The sequence below is a fragment of the Kogia breviceps genome, chromosome 1 (genome assembly GCF_026419965.1).
Source record: "Kogia breviceps isolate mKogBre1 chromosome 1, mKogBre1 haplotype 1, whole genome shotgun sequence".
Taxonomy (NCBI): domain Eukaryota; kingdom Metazoa; phylum Chordata; class Mammalia; order Artiodactyla; family Physeteridae; genus Kogia; species Kogia breviceps.
In genome coordinates, this window is record NC_081310.1 from 38,645,361 (window position 1) to 38,660,654 (window position 15,294).

The 15,294-nt window shown below is 42.7% G+C and overlaps 1 protein-coding gene across 5 annotated transcripts; it reads left to right on the forward strand.

Annotated features, from left to right (window-relative positions):
* Positions 1 to 6,039: 6,039 nt before the first annotated feature.
* On the forward strand, positions 6,040 to 14,566 carry ZBTB18 (zinc finger and BTB domain containing 18). 5 transcript variants are annotated; one of them, XM_067030728.1, is made up of 3 exons: positions 6,040 to 6,188; positions 8,470 to 8,553; positions 10,895 to 14,566. In XM_067030728.1, exons 2-3 carry the CDS (start codon positions 8,541 to 8,543, stop codon positions 12,475 to 12,477), a joined length of 1,596 nt encoding a protein of 531 aa, XP_066886829.1. In that variant the 5' UTR covers positions 6,040 to 6,188; positions 8,470 to 8,540; the 3' UTR covers positions 12,478 to 14,566. The 5 variants fall into 5 exon arrangements, with proteins under 5 accessions (XP_066886829.1, XP_066886831.1, XP_058935023.1 ...); XM_059079040.2 differs by lacking the exon at positions 6,040 to 6,188 and adding an exon at positions 7,649 to 7,666; XM_067030735.1 differs by lacking the exon at positions 6,040 to 6,188 and having other exon boundaries at positions 8,168 to 8,553; positions 10,895 to 12,268; positions 12,301 to 12,478.
* Positions 14,567 to 15,294: the final 728 nt, after the last annotated feature.

Consider the following 15,294-nt stretch of genomic DNA (forward strand, 5'->3'; position numbering starts at 1 on the left):
ACCACTTTTCCTATTGTCTCCCATAAAGTCATTACTGCAGCTTCAACTTAAAATGCTTATTTTTTTTTTACTGAGTTTAATTTAGATACACATTTGCATTGTAAAATGGGTACTTTAAAAATAATCATTTTAGTCTTAAGCATAAATGCTAGTTCTTTGTAAGGGAAGTAACTTCCTGAGTTGCATGTTATCGCTAAGGGTGAAATAAATTTCTGGAGTGAGATTTAACCTTCTGTCTGCTCTTATTACCAGGAATAGTCTGAATTCGGTATGTATCAAGACTTTTGTGTTAAGTTCATAAGGATTTCTTTATAAGAAAAGGTTTTTATTATGACAATTTTATATTATTATGATAGTTAGGGTTGGTATGCATTTATTAGCCACGAACGAAAAATGAAATGTTATCTTTGTCCAGTGGGTTCACAATGACATTTATGCATAATGAAGTCCTAAATATAAGGGGGGATGATATTCTTTCATGTATCTTTGGCATCTAGCACAGGGAAATTTTACAAGAACCATGAGAATGCAATTCCATATTTCTCTTATGTATTTGTAAGTTCTCAGCAAATAATTTTTAGATGTATCATTTTCCTTTCTGCAGGTTTATAGCCCCAAAAGTTTCTGCTTTTGAGGGTGGAGCAGGCCTAAAATGAAGGAAAAATTTATCCTTGTATTGGAATGCAGACAGGTGAAGTTTCTGTCTTTTGGTCAGAAGCACAACACTTGTCATGTAGTAGGTATGCAGTGTCAATTCTGGTAATCTCTCTTACTTCACTTTTTCTAAGTTCATTTCCACCCAAATTTAAGCAACTGAATATAATTAAGAACACTTAAATGTTTACAAGTTTTATTCTTTCATTTTGAACAAAAACAAACTACCTCTCTCTATATATACTTTACAGAATTTTAAAACAATCAATACTCAAAGATTTATGTTATTTAAAAAAAGGGGCATGAATATCATTAGGTTCATATTAAATCTTTCTTTAACAGAATCTATTCATCTGGAAACGTCATATGTTTCTTCAGATTATTTTTAAAAATTTAATCTAAAAAACCCACAGATAAAATGAAGGCATCTTTTAATTAATATAACTTCCAAATCAATAGAACAGTTCCAACATTCGGATTTTGGAGGAACTGTGTGATTTTTAAGGGTGGTAGACTTGTCTCTACAAATTTATTTTGTTTAGGACGGTATTTAAATACTTTTTAGCCGATTGAACTGACATCAGTGGATGGCAGGAAGGCATTCTGTGTAGCAAGGAGGAGAACCAACCTGGGGTTCAAAAGTTACCTGTGATCATATGCCAATAGATTAATGCATCTATTATAGCACAAAGTTAACTGTAAAAAGCGTCATTGGGGCTTCCCTGGTGGCGTAGTGGTTGAGAGCCCGCCTGCCGATGCAGGGCACATGGGTTCGTGCCCCGGTCCGGGAAGATCCCACATGCCGCGGAGCGGCTGGGCCCGTGAGCCATGGCCGCTTAGCCTGCGCTTCCGGAGCCTGTGCTCCGCAACGGGAGAGGCCACAACAGAGAGAGGCCCGCGTACGGCAAAAAAAAAGCGTCATTGCATGCATTGTTTTGCCTTCCATATGCCATGAAGCATAGTGAATTTAATGGTGGGATGGAATGAGAGAGAGAGAGAGAGAGAGAGAAAGAGGAAAGAGGTGTGGGTTGAGTGGCTGTTTGCTTTCTTCCTAAGTTCTCCGAAGGGGCCAGTCTTGGTCTCAGCCAAGCCTGAGCTATCAGCCTCCTTCAGCCATTATGCTGTCTCTGGATTTATGGTGGTCATGTAAAAGCACTGATTTACAGTAAGCAACTGAAAACTGGCTATACAGGAAAAGCAGTTTTGGGAGGACTGTATCATTTGCTCCTCTCTGCCCTTTAACAGACCTCAGACAGGTTTGAATTACTTGGTGTAGGCTCATTCTGCTTTCAGTATAGGGGGGTCTGTCCCCAATGCTCTGTGTAAATCTGTTAAGAACCTTTCCTCAAGTGTTTATAACATTTCTGTCTTCAGGGCTGAAAATCAGGATGAATTATCTCCTATTTATGGCTTATCATAGTTCAGGAATTTAATAGATTCAAGTATTACAGAATTTATAACCTAAGAAATGATTTGGTATAAATGTGCTTGTGGAATTATTTTATATATGTGTTTGTATACACACACACACTATGCTTTAGGAAATATGCTCCTTCATTTCATTATAGTGGTGTGTGTTGCAGTTTGCTCATCTCCTTTTTTTACTATTGTGTCAGCTGTGTTTCTGTGTCTCCTTCTCCCTTTAGGCCATCTCAACCTGTTAATTTCTAAAAGCCAGAAGAGAAAGAGAGAGAGGGAGAGGGAGTATCTAAATAAGTTAATAGAATTTCATGTGTGCTATGACATTGAAAGTGAGCTTATTGGAAGCATCAACAAATTTTTCATTTTAGTGTATTTTTTCTCTAGATTCAAAACCAGGATAACTTCTACTCACATTTTGTCACATTTTATAGTTCTTATATTTAAAACATTACACTTTGGAATATCTGGTCTCAATATTTTTAAGAAGAAGATCCAATTATACTTGAAGTTTATAAAAAGTCAATATTCAAAAATTAATTTCACAGATAACTTTTTCAACATGACCTATTGCACAAAGTGTAATAAAAACACTGATTTTTTTTCAGAGATTTGACCTGTGGTTCACATTTAAAAGTCAAGACATTCATTTTATGGAGTTGCTCATCAAATTAAACTTTATTTGGTATGTCAATGTTTTATAGTGTTAAATTGTTATTGGTCAAAATGCATGTGTTAGTAAAACATAAATCTTGTTCTCTGGCAAGAAATCTAACCATGAATGGTTAACTTGACTGGTATCATTCTAAATTTCAGGACTCCCAGAAAAGTATGGATTAATTGGAATTGTATTAGGACTAGGATTCCTCCAGAGGGAAGCAATGGTATATTTTTCTAATAGTTTAGAGACTATACTTTTTGCATTTTTTTCCATTGTGGGAAAGGAAAAAAAAGAAAGATTATTGGTTCTCAAACTCTGGCAAGTAGCTCTGTATCTTACTAATTTGCTAAGCCGAACAGTCCCTACTTTGAGGAGCTTACTTGAAGGGGTGCTTTAGAGTCTGACTTACCTTCCAGGGTTCCAGTGGGCGCCCAGTAAAAATAGTCATCATTCTGTATACCTCAGAAATCAGTCTTATTTTATTTACAATTTGTATGCTGATGACTTTCCAAAGATGATTAAAAGTATCATTTTTTACAGTAAGTTTATAACACTTAAAAAAAAAGTCAGAGTAAAAATAATTGTCTTTCATGTAAAAAAAGGGCAGAGAAAATGCAACGGCAACCAGAGACCAGGGACAAGATGTTTATAAAAATTTAATATTAAATTTAGCTCTGACATTCATATCCTATTATATTGTTATTTAGTTTTTCCATTGGTTCAGATTTTTATATATTTATGCCATTTCTTTCCCAGCTAAATTTAAACTCCAAGAAGGAGAGAAGATGTCTCATACTTTTTTGTTGTCTTCTGTATCCATCACAGTACCTTTCTTGAACACAGTAAATACTCCAGAAACATTTTTATTGGTACTGACAATGTATGAATATTCCATGCATTTTCATGAATTTAGAAAATATTTTAAACAATTGAGGGACTACAAACTTGCTTCCTTAAGCATATATTTAATCTACATTTCCTGGCTATACTACTCAGCTCTCAAAATGGATCCCAGTGATGACAATTATATCTAAAAAACAATGCTCATAACTTTTGATGCATCAGTGTGTCCCCCAGCACATCTCTGGGGATTTAACCTATCTGTAGGTGCTTTTTATAAAAACTTTTGTTAGAGCTGTGGCTTTACATGCTACAGAGCTGAGTTTTTAAACTTTTTATGGATAATCTTAATGTTCTAATTTTCTCATGAACTTATTTCATATGCTGACACTATTAATTACTTTGTCTTTTTGTCCAGAGATGTTACTTTTCTTATTTTTAACTTTTAGTAGGTGAGAAACAACTTTGAGAATGCAAATATTTCTTTTTCCAATTCTTTTCTGAACTTGTTGGCAAAGCATGTACTTCTTTTCACCTGTTTTTAAAAGAGTGTATTTCCTTTATCAAGAATATTTATAAACTTCCTTAACTTTAAACAAGTCAGACTGAAATTGGGCCCTCTACCAACCGACTTAAAAGATCTAGAATTCACCAAAAGCAAAAATGGAATATAGTTCATGGAATAAAAAACTCTAGTTGTCATAGAATGGCCTTGACCTCAGTTATCAATCATGAGGGTTCATGAAAACGTTGAGGAAAGAGTAGAGAACATCACTACTGCTTCTAACAGGATATTCCAATATCAGCTGCAGGAATTTGGCGTGCTCCTGTTTTTACTTCATTAGTAATTCAATATGTCTGATTTGCCTACACAATACTTTCAACTTAGTTTACCCATCTGACCTGGAACAAAGTGAAAGCACATTCTGCCCAGTTGAAAGGTCTCCTGGCAAGTTGGTTAGCAACAGGCTTGCCAGTCTCAGTTCAGTTAGCAAAGAATAAACGCATTTCACTTGACAATTACTAGTGTACTAACTTCCTCACTTTGCAATTTTCTATTTTATATTCTTAGAACAGTTTTCCCCCTTGCTATTCAACTTTTTACTTGTAATTCTTGCCTCCTCAACAAGATTTCCAATTTCTTGAGGCAGAAGTTTCTACTTTTCTTGGTGGCCGAGATGAACAGTTTAATTGCAAAGAACAGGAATCGAATAAAAATTTGAAGGGAGGGAGAAACGATACAACAGTCTTACATCTTCCCTTCATAGTTTAACTTTGTGGCTTGAGACGTACCAATTAAGAAATCAGGTTATGGCTTCTGCAAATATCACTTTTACTGTAGTTCTCTAGAATTTGGTCACTCGGGAATGGCTACTTGTAACAGTGCAAATACACGTGACGTGACATAAGGGCTCTGCGAGAAATACAGGTGCTCCGCTGTGTCTGTGACAAGACGCCCTGAGAATAACGCCCAGAAACTGCCTGTCTAAGCCGGTGGCGTCCGCTGAGCCCGACGCGCACCTGCACCTGCTGACGGGGCAGCGCGGTACGGAGCGAGGACGTCCCTTAGTCCTACCCTCTGCGCTCTGGGAGACGAGGGCCTGGGCGTCGTCACGCACAGCAGCCGGAGCAGAGGGAGCCACCTAATGCCGGACTCAGGTCATGTGTGTCCCGGGTGCTCTGCCTCCGCGGATACCTCCCCAACTTCGAGCAGCCCAGCCACACTACGTTCAAAACTGTATTTATGGCTGTCAAGGCGCACACCGAAAAGCTCGCTCCGCACCCCCAGAGCGCGCGAGGCCTCCTAGCCTGGAAACAAGCCCCTCCCAGTGCAGCTGTCGCCACCGCCCGCGGGCTCCTTTCACTTTCTCACGGCCAAGTCCCCCAGAGGGGCGCCGCTGCCGCCACCGCCGCTGCGCCCTCCCGCCGACTCCGCCCGCACCGCCTGGCTACCAGCCCCTCCCGCTCGGGCCCGCCCACCCCAACAGTTTCTGCCTGCGATTGGCACGCGCGAGCGGCAGCTCCGGTTCGCCCCTTCCATTGGCTGGGCCCTCTTGTCAGTCCTACTATTGCCCGCCACTGCCTCCGCCTCCCTGAAAAGCCGCCCTCCTATTGGAGGAGACTGCGTGCAGGGGGCGGGCAGGGAACCCGGTCCGGCCGCTTTCGGTCAATCGCAGCAGCCCAGCGCCGGGAGGGAGGGCGGCGGGGGGGGAACATCTGGCCGGCGCCGCCGCGTGCGTGCGTGGTGCGTCCCCCCGCCCCTCCCCCCGCCCCCCCCCCGCCCCCCGGCCCGGGCTCCTCGCTAGCTCCTCGCTCGCTCGCTCCCTCGCTGTGTCTGGCAGGCTGCGGCCGCCGCTGGGCTGCTGCCATGGGGAGCCGTTGAGAGTGGGGCCTCTTCGCTCCGCCGCGCTCCTCCGGCTGCCAGCGGGGGTGGGTGGGCGGGAGGGAGGGGGCAGGGGGAGCGGGCGACGGAGCCGGGATTGGGGGGCGGGGGGGCCGGGAGGGAGGGAGGGGGACCCGCGGAGGAGGAAGCCCACCAAGTCCGGCGGCGGCGGCGGCCGGGAGGCGGAGGACGCGGCGGCGGTGGGGACGCGGTGACTTAGGGCCGCTCCGTGTGAGTCCCGGCGCCGGACCCGGCCCCGACCCGGCGCCCCCTCCGGGCCCTGGAGGGCGGGGCGCCGGCTGTGCGGCCCCTGCCGGCGGGGCAGTGCGGGCGGGCGGGCGGGCGACCGGGCCCCGCGAGTGGAGTTAGTTTGTGCGGGTGGAGCTAAGGGTAGCGGGGGGCGCCGCAGCGGCGGGGGCCGGGTGCGGGGCCGGGCCGCCGCAGCTGCGGGTCGGGCGGGGTGCGGCCGGTGCAGCTGCGGCGCGGGGCGCGCTCCGGCCGGTGCAGCTGCGACGGCGCCTCTCGGGGGCGGGGGGCGCGGGGCGGGGGCTTGGGAGCGGTGCAGCTGCACGGCGCCGGGACGGCCGTGGCTCCGGGGACCCTTGCAGCTGCGGCGGCGCCCGCGGGGAGGCCCCTCCCGGGCTGGGGCAGTTGCCGGGGACTCGCGCCGCGGCGGCAGGGAAGCGGTAGCAGCCACCCTCCCCCGGCTTCTTACGACTTTTCTTTTGTTGTTGCCGTGACCCGGGTCTGTTTTCTCGTCTGTTGTTTAAGGTGTTTTCCTGCTGCACCGGCTCTACGCCCTCCACCTCCTTCCCTGTGGTTTAACCTTCCTCTTTCCCCTAGTGTTTTATGCACAGCCAACTACGTAAAGATTTGCATTTCTTCCCCCCTCCCTGCTCCGCACCCCAGCCCCCACCTCCTTGAAAAACAAAACCCAACCTCGCAAAACCTCTCCGGACCTGAGGCTGCGAGGCGCAAAGGGGTTGATTTGTGGAGTGGGAGTCGCTGGTCCATTGCGGTGCTCGGGGCTCATTAAACTGTCACTCGCCCCCCACCCCACTGGGTAAATGGGGTGATTAATGTCTGATATATTGGAATGAGGCGAGGGCATTTGTGCAGAATAGGTGGTGTGGCTGAGAAGGAATTTATCCCCAAAGAGTGCCTCCTGAAATAGGCATTCATAATTATGTCATCCATCGCGAAGTTAGAGAAAGTTGGGTTTGCGACTTTGGAAAGCAAGAAGCACAGGATAGAGACCTTGGTCTTTGTTACTCTTTATTTAACGCTTGGCCGTGGTTTTCTAATGAGAACGGAGTGGTTATCACCAGGACTGTGACACTTGTGCCTCAGGCCCCAGCGCCTTTTCTGCTTCTCACTCCCACAAGAGCCTGTGGAGAATTCGGCATTCACAGATGTCGCAGCCCCTTGCAGGGCACTGTCAGGCCAGCCCGGGTTACGTTACAGTTTCACCAGCCATTCGAAAAGACCCGCAAATCTAGCTGAAAAGTTCCCCAACTTGCTAGACCTGGCTTCCCCCACCCCTTCCCCCTTTCTCCCTGAAAGGTTTTCTTGTGATCATGAACATTACAGAGTGACCCAAAAAAAGATTGTTATGGGACACAGATCAAGGGGAAGACCAAGTTCCCTTTCTGAGCAGAAAGTCGGATCAGATACGCAGATGCAGCATTCATTTTAAGTGGCTGTAGCAGGTTGTATCTGTTTATTAATTTGTCTCATTGAACTGAAGTACTTTCCAGGATTTCAGAAAGTGCAGTTTCAGCTTGTTGATATTGAGAGTTGAAATTTGCATTAACTGGCAGGGTGAGAAATTTTACTGAGAAGGTAGTTTTAGATAAGTAGTTATATAAGAGTGAAATAATAAGGTGAACCAGGTTGAAGTAGTAGATCTGAATAGTCTTCCAGCATTCTGAGACATGTATACCATTATCTCAGCAGAAAAAAAAAAAAAATTGAAGTGCCGTAATAATGTTGAAATGGGACTGGAGATGTCAAATGGGTTGGTTTAAAAATATCCCTAAGCTGCCTTTGAAACTAAACGTTGGAGTTGAATAAAAGTGAATCTGGATTTCCTGAATAGCACCGTGGCTTGAGTGTGCTGTCAGTATGTAAGCCAGTCCACCAACTTAAGACAGAAGTGTTGCTATTCCATAAATACAGTAGAACTCCATATGCTGAGTTTTTCAATTTCTTCTGTTAGAAAGTTTGGAAAAAAAGGGAGACTTTGAAGTATTTTGTTTATACTAACAGAAGAGAAAAGTTCTCCTAAGAAAAAGCTGGTGGCAGGAGTGTAGAGGAGTAGCATATGGCATTAAAAGGAGCACAGCTGGAGGTAGCATTTCCATCTGAACATGATGTCAGAGCAGCTGACAGCCTGCCATCCCTCAGCCTTTTATTCTAACACACAGACAGGGAGTTAGTGTGTGCGGATCTGTGGTGGAGAAGGTATCTCATTCCTCTCTAACATCATCTCCACTTTGCATCTGTCTCTTAGTCTGCTTTTTTTCCACCGATGTAACAGACCTGGAGCCAGCAAGACTCAGAGGAAAGGACTTAATCAGGTTTATGTGTCCTAAAGGTAGGAGTAGCAAGAGATTAGATTGAGCATATTTCTGTTTTGGTGTTTATTTAATTTTTAAAAATCACATTACTTTTCTAATCCAGTTTAAGAATAAAATATGAACTTGAGTATTAAATGAACATCTTATTGGAGTTGAGAGTCTTGGGCTTGTTTAGTTTTAATTTTTATCCCTTTTGCTCGATCGGGTAAATAACTTTAATATACAGAAATATTTCAAGTTTTGAAATGTTAAGAAAGGCTTTGAAATACTGCTTTTTGAGATCAATTTGGATTAAAATCCTTTTTTTGTTGTTGTTCACTGCTATTTAGATTTCTTTTGCTTTTGGAGTCGGGGGGAGAAATAGTAAACTGTTTGGAATCCAGCATTCAAACTTATATGAGAAGATTTTTCTAGTTAAGAAGCTAGATTGTTGTGTAATTAATTCCACTGTGAAACTTTATTCTTCAAAACATTCAGCAGCACTACTGAAACATACAGCTGTAGTGCTTTTATAACCGAAGGTTTTTTTAAAAGAAAAAAAAACACTTTTGTCCCCAGGAGAATAGTTTGACTGGTTTCCTCATTTCTCTTTCAAATATATATTTAAGAGATCTTTTATTTCAGCATAACGATAATTATTTGCAGGAGTTTTTGTGTTAGCGACTAATTTAGAACTTGTAGATTTGAGCTGCCTGAATTGGCCAGACAGCTGTAATCGCACTCCTCTATTCTTAATCTCTTTATCTGGGCAGCAGCTGCCATATGGCCACAGTCAGCTGGATCAGATGTTTATAAGCTTCCTTCTTCGTCCCTCTCTGTCCTCTCAGCCTCCTAATTTGATCACGGCTACCTTGTGAGCTGCCCTCCAATCTTTATTTTTAGCCCTCTCAAGGATTAGGATTGATGTTAGCTGTGGGGCACTTGAAGTGATTGTATTGTAAATCTTGGTTTATACTAGCAGTGGCATCTCGCAGAATGTATTGGGTTAGGATGAAAGTTTTAGCCCATTTTGGGCAAAGTGTAGAAGAAGCGGGGAAGTAATTTTAAAATATTAAATTAATATGTATCCATTCCCCAAATGCACTTTTTGAGATGGATGGTGTGGAACTTTGCTTCTGGTCATAGGAAAGGGGAAGTCAGGTTTAAGGAGTTGAATTTTGTGGTTGAATTTTGACCCTTTGTACATCTGCGTCTTTCCTGCCTCCATTTTACCCTCTTTCACCAGAAAATAAGGGCAACAGTGCTTATTTGAAAGAATAAAAGCTAGTGGGAAAACAAAATATATCAAATTATGTTGAAACAAAGTATTTTCTGTTGACTGAGGTATGGTGGAGTCAAAAGAATAGTTTCTCTTTTACTAGCAAGACTTTTTTTTCTTTTTTTGTTATTTTGAACCTGTAAAGCTTTTGTGTTTCATTTGAACGTAATATGCCTTTATTTAAAAGTTTGCATTAATTTTAATATGGAACTCATTTTGCTTTGCAACAGATCAAAGTTTAGATGAGAATTTTCAGAGTTAAATAAAGCCCTTCTGGTTCTTAATATTCTAGATGTACAGATTTTACAGAGAAATATAACCATTTCTTTTTCTCAATTCATTAAAAAAAATTTGGATTTGTTCATAGTAAAGATGATCTTTTCCATCTGTTGGTGTAGTTCCTTCTGATCTCATACATGTGTGCTGTACCTGCAAATCTTAAGGCATTAACATCTGTTTTTATACACAGGGCTTTTGTTGTTTTAACACTCTGACTTTAAAAGTAAGTTGTTTGCTAATTTCTGGACTAATTATGCGGTTTCATTTTTTTTCTTGATTCAGCCAAATGTGTGTTTAAATTGTGCTTGCTAAGTGCAGTCAAGTATCAAAAGTAATAAAATCAAAAAAGGATGGTTGAACAAGTTTTCTGAATCTTCCAGAATGTGTTTGGGACTTTTCTTTGTTCATTATTTGAGTTGTTCCCTTTGAAATTAAAGCTATTTTGTAGGTTTTGTAGGACATAATTTGATGATTAGAGTTAATTAAATTTCTTCTGAAAGAGACCTAAATTCTTATTCTCAGTAAGAGACTGTACTGAAATAAATGCTTTTAAAACTTGACTAAAAGTTCAAGGAAGGTGGAGATGCATCAGAGACTGTTTGGCTGGGGTAAGAAGTTTCAAAAGTGTACATTTTCCTTCTTGCATTTGGTTCTGTGTGTGTGATTTGGTAGTGCTTGGGTCATTAGCCTGATTAAAATTCAGGGACATGTACCTCCGTGGCCCAAGCTGATTTTTTTTTCTTTTTTTTTTTTTAATGGGAACTAGAGCCTTGAAAAGTTGTTCCTAAGCAGGCTCTCATGAGAAATTTCTCTCTTCCCAGGTTATGAAGACAGTATGGAGTTTCCAGACCATAGTAGACATTTGCTGCAGTGTCTGAGCGAGCAGAGACATCAGGGTTTTCTTTGTGACTGCACTGTTCTGGTGGGAGATGCCCAGTTCCGAGCGCACCGAGCTGTACTGGCTTCATGCAGCATGTATTTCCACCTCTTTTACAAGGACCAGCTGGACAAAAGAGACATTGTTCATCTGAACAGCGACATTGTTACAGCCCCAGCCTTCGCTCTCCTGCTTGAATTCATGTATGAAGGGAAACTCCAGTTCAAAGACTTGCCCATTGAAGACGTGCTAGCAGCTGCCAGTTATCTCCACATGTATGACATTGTCAAAGTCTGCAAAAAGAAGCTGAAAGAGAAAGCCACCACAGAGGCAGACAGCACCAAAAAGGAAGAAGATGCTTCAAGTTGTTCGGACAAAGTCGAGAGTCTCTCTGATGGCAGCAGCCACATGGCAGGCGATTTGCCCAGTGATGAAGATGAAGGGGAAGATGAAAAATTGAACATCTTGCCTAGCAAAAGGGACTTGGCGGCCGAGCCTGGGAACATGTGGATGCGATTGCCCTCGGACTCAGCAGGCATCCCCCAGGCTGGCGGAGAGGCAGAGCCACACGCCACAGCAGCTGGAAAAACAGTAGCCAGCCCCTGCAGCTCAACAGAGTCTTTGTCCCAGAGGTCTGTCACCTCCGTGAGGGATTCGGCAGATGTTGACTGTGTGCTGGACCTGTCTGTCAAGTCCAGCCTTTCAGGAGTTGAAAATCTGAACAGCTCTTATTTCTCTTCACAGGACGTGCTGAGAAGCAACCTGGTGCAGGTGAAGGTGGAGAAAGAGGCTTCCTGTGATGAGAGTGATGTTGGCACTAATGACTATGACATGGAACATAGCACTGTGAAAGAGAGTGTGAGCACTAATAACAGGGTACAGTATGAGCCTGCGCATCTGGCTCCGCTGAGGGAGGACTCGGTCCTGAGGGAGCTGGAGCGGGAGGACAAAGGCAGCGACGACGAGATGATGACCCCCGAGAGCGAGCGGGTCCAGGTGGAGGGCGGCATGGAGAGCGGTCTGCTGCCCTACGTTTCCAACATCCTGAGCCCGGCGGGCCAGATCTTCATGTGCCCCCTGTGCAACAAGGTCTTCCCCAGCCCGCATATCCTGCAGATCCACCTGAGCACGCACTTCCGCGAGCAGGACGGCCTGCGCAGCAAGCCGGCCGCCGACGTCAACGTGCCCACCTGCTCTCTGTGCGGGAAGACGTTCTCCTGCATGTACACCCTGAAGCGCCACGAGAGGACTCACTCGGGCGAGAAGCCCTACACGTGCACCCAGTGCGGCAAGAGCTTCCAGTACTCGCACAACCTGAGCCGCCACGCCGTGGTGCACACGCGCGAAAAGCCGCACGCCTGCAAGTGGTGCGAGCGCAGGTTCACGCAGTCCGGGGACCTGTACCGGCACATCCGCAAGTTCCACTGTGAGTTGGTGAACTCCTTGTCCGTCAAAAGCGAGGCGCTGAGCCTGCCCGCTGTCAGAGACTGGACCTTAGAAGATAGCTCTCAAGAACTCTGGAAATAATTTTATATATATATAAATAATATATATATACCTATATATAAATAGATCTCTATATAGTTGTGGTACGGTCTAAAAGCAGTCTTGTTTCCTGGAACTGAAAGGTTGGGGTATTAACTTGTTTTTGCACTTTAGAATAGCATGAGAATCTCACTAATTTAGCATTCTGGTAAAAGAAACTTTAGAGCAAGTCGGAGAATAGAGAGGTGTTTTTCTTTCTTTCGAGGGGGGTAGGGGAAATAAGCCAATAAGAACCTTTGAAACAAATCGTCCTATCACAAAATGCTTTCCTAGGGCCTATTTTGTCAGCACTGCGGTGTCTTTTGAGCTCTCTCTTTTTTTCCCCCACCTTTTCTTTTTTTTTTTAAGTAGAAATTCCCTCCAGTTTTATTAGCCTCTTTATATGTCTCAAATTGCATGAATCTTTTCTGGCTGTTGGAAACCTGAATGCTTTTAGACCCAAATGGAAAATTTCTGAAATGCTGGATTATCTATTTTTAAACAAGCAGTTGACTTAAAACTTTCTGTGGCAACTTCTGGTTTTCTGACGGTTCCCAATGAGAGAAATTCTGAAAGTACACTGGGATCACTGGGACGCTGTCTTTGTGAAGGTTTGCTTGGGATGAAAAAGGATATTGCAGCTTCAGCAGTGTTGAACTGTGTGTTGAAAAATGTGAATTACTGTTATTGTATACTGTAATTGATTACAGGGGCTGGGGGGGTGTCAAAGGACTTGACAGGTTGTGTTGATGCTCTTAGTTGAGTCTTGAAAAGTAAATATTAACGCTACAGAAATGCATGAGTTTCAATATATTTTTTGTCTTTGTTTGCATTGTATAACTTTAACGAGTGAGTTTAAAATTATTTAATTTCCTTAGAAAAATAGCACCATTTGGAAAAAAAAAACCTGGTGTTATGAAGAACGTTAATGCACTGTTTTTATTTTATATAATTTAAATTGACTTTCCCACTGTCTTTAAGTTGAAACTGTTAAGCTGAATAAAAACTTAAGCTGCAAATTGATAACTTCGCTACGTAACAAGGAAAATATAAATGTTTACAAACGGCTTAAAGATTTGCATGTGCAGTGTGCATTTTATAACAAAACTTCTAATTGCACAAAACCCAGGCCAGCTCAAAGTTTAGATGTACACATTTACCCAGTTGAGCGTTTTTAGAGTAACTACTGCACAAATTGACAATAGGTCATTCTCTTTTTTTGCTCCCCTTTTCTTTTTCTCCCCTTCTTCCTTTCCCTCCCTTCCTCCTTCCCTCCCGCCCCTCCCCCATCCTCCCCCAAACTCATGAAAAGATTCTATGGACTGAAAAAGCCCCAGGCTGAAAGGACTGGACTGCCTTGATTGACATGGGGAAGGGGGTTAGTAGACTATGTGTATCGCGGCAGCAGAGGCTGCAGCCCAACGTGTGGTTTTAATGACCAGCACGCAGGGCAAAGCATTTTGCACAGTGTTTGTTTTCCTGTCTTGCACTTACAAATAAGGTCTATGGGAGTAGCATGGAAAACGTTTGCTGTTTTTCCCTTTTTTTTTAATTGCTTTTGTTTAAAATTTGATCGCCTTAACTACTGTAAACATAGCCTATTTTTGTGCTTAAGATACTGAATGGAAAACTCCATTGTGTGTTGCTGGACTGTTTTGGAAATATTTGGTCAAATGTGTGTTAATTTGGCTGTAATGGCATTTAAAGCAAACAAACAAACAAAAAAAAAGCTGTGAAAATGGCCTTGGAGCATTATCTTTAGTTACTTGAAGAGTTTCTAGTTTTTTTAAAATACAGTTTATGTTAAAATAATTTTTATTAATTTAGAGAAGACAATCAATGTCTGTGAGAAAACGGACTTTCTTTTGGATTTTCTTTTTGTGGTCATTGTGAGTGATTGCTTTTTCCTTTTATTAGTTTCACATTCTTCCTTTGTTCTAAAACTTAGACTGACATCTAGCTTTGACAATCATAGTATGTTTTATTTTCCTGAGGGGGGAATAACTTATAATGCTGTTTAGTTTTGTACTATTGGTGTGTTGGTGAATTTTTAAACTGTGTGCTAACTGCAATAAATTATATGAACTGAGAATTTTTGTGCGTTTTTTAAATTGTGATTGTGTACTACATAGATCCTTAATATGTATCGTACATGGCATCTTTCTTTTTAATACCAATTCTGTTCAGAGCTTATGAATTATTAGAATGCCTTAAATCACTCAAATGGAAGTGTGCAAACATTTTGCTTCTAGTCATTTAAGAAGATACTAAATGCACATTTAAAAATGTGACTCATTTTCTATAGCCTAGGTCAGGAATGTTAAGGTAACTCTCTAGAAATTTGTGAATCTGTGAAACCTCAAGTGGCAGCATAGATTTTTTGTAATATGCTGTACAACTACTAATCCATACACCGTAAGTCATATTTTCATGGGTAATTTTATCCTAAGTTGATTGGTCAAATCTATTCTTCTGTGTTCTGGTTTAAGTGGAAAATTGAAGGAGACCGGATGTCTTAATTTGGAAAGCTTGGCTAACGACTGGAATTCTAGGCAATCGAATTAGCAGGCATTCGACTGTTCAAGAATAGCTGTATATGTCCTCTTTGTTCCTGGGAGAACTCAAAAGTTCCCAGGTTTTAATTCCTAAGTTTTAACTAAAACGTAATTAAGTTCATGCAACTATTTAAAAAAACTGTTCCGTAATTTTTGTGATCGTCCCAACTTCATGCTTGCCTCATTGGGCTTGTCAAGGTGAGAAACATTTGCTGGTTGACCTAAAGAATTGACAGAGCACTCACACGTGCCGGACAGTTCTATA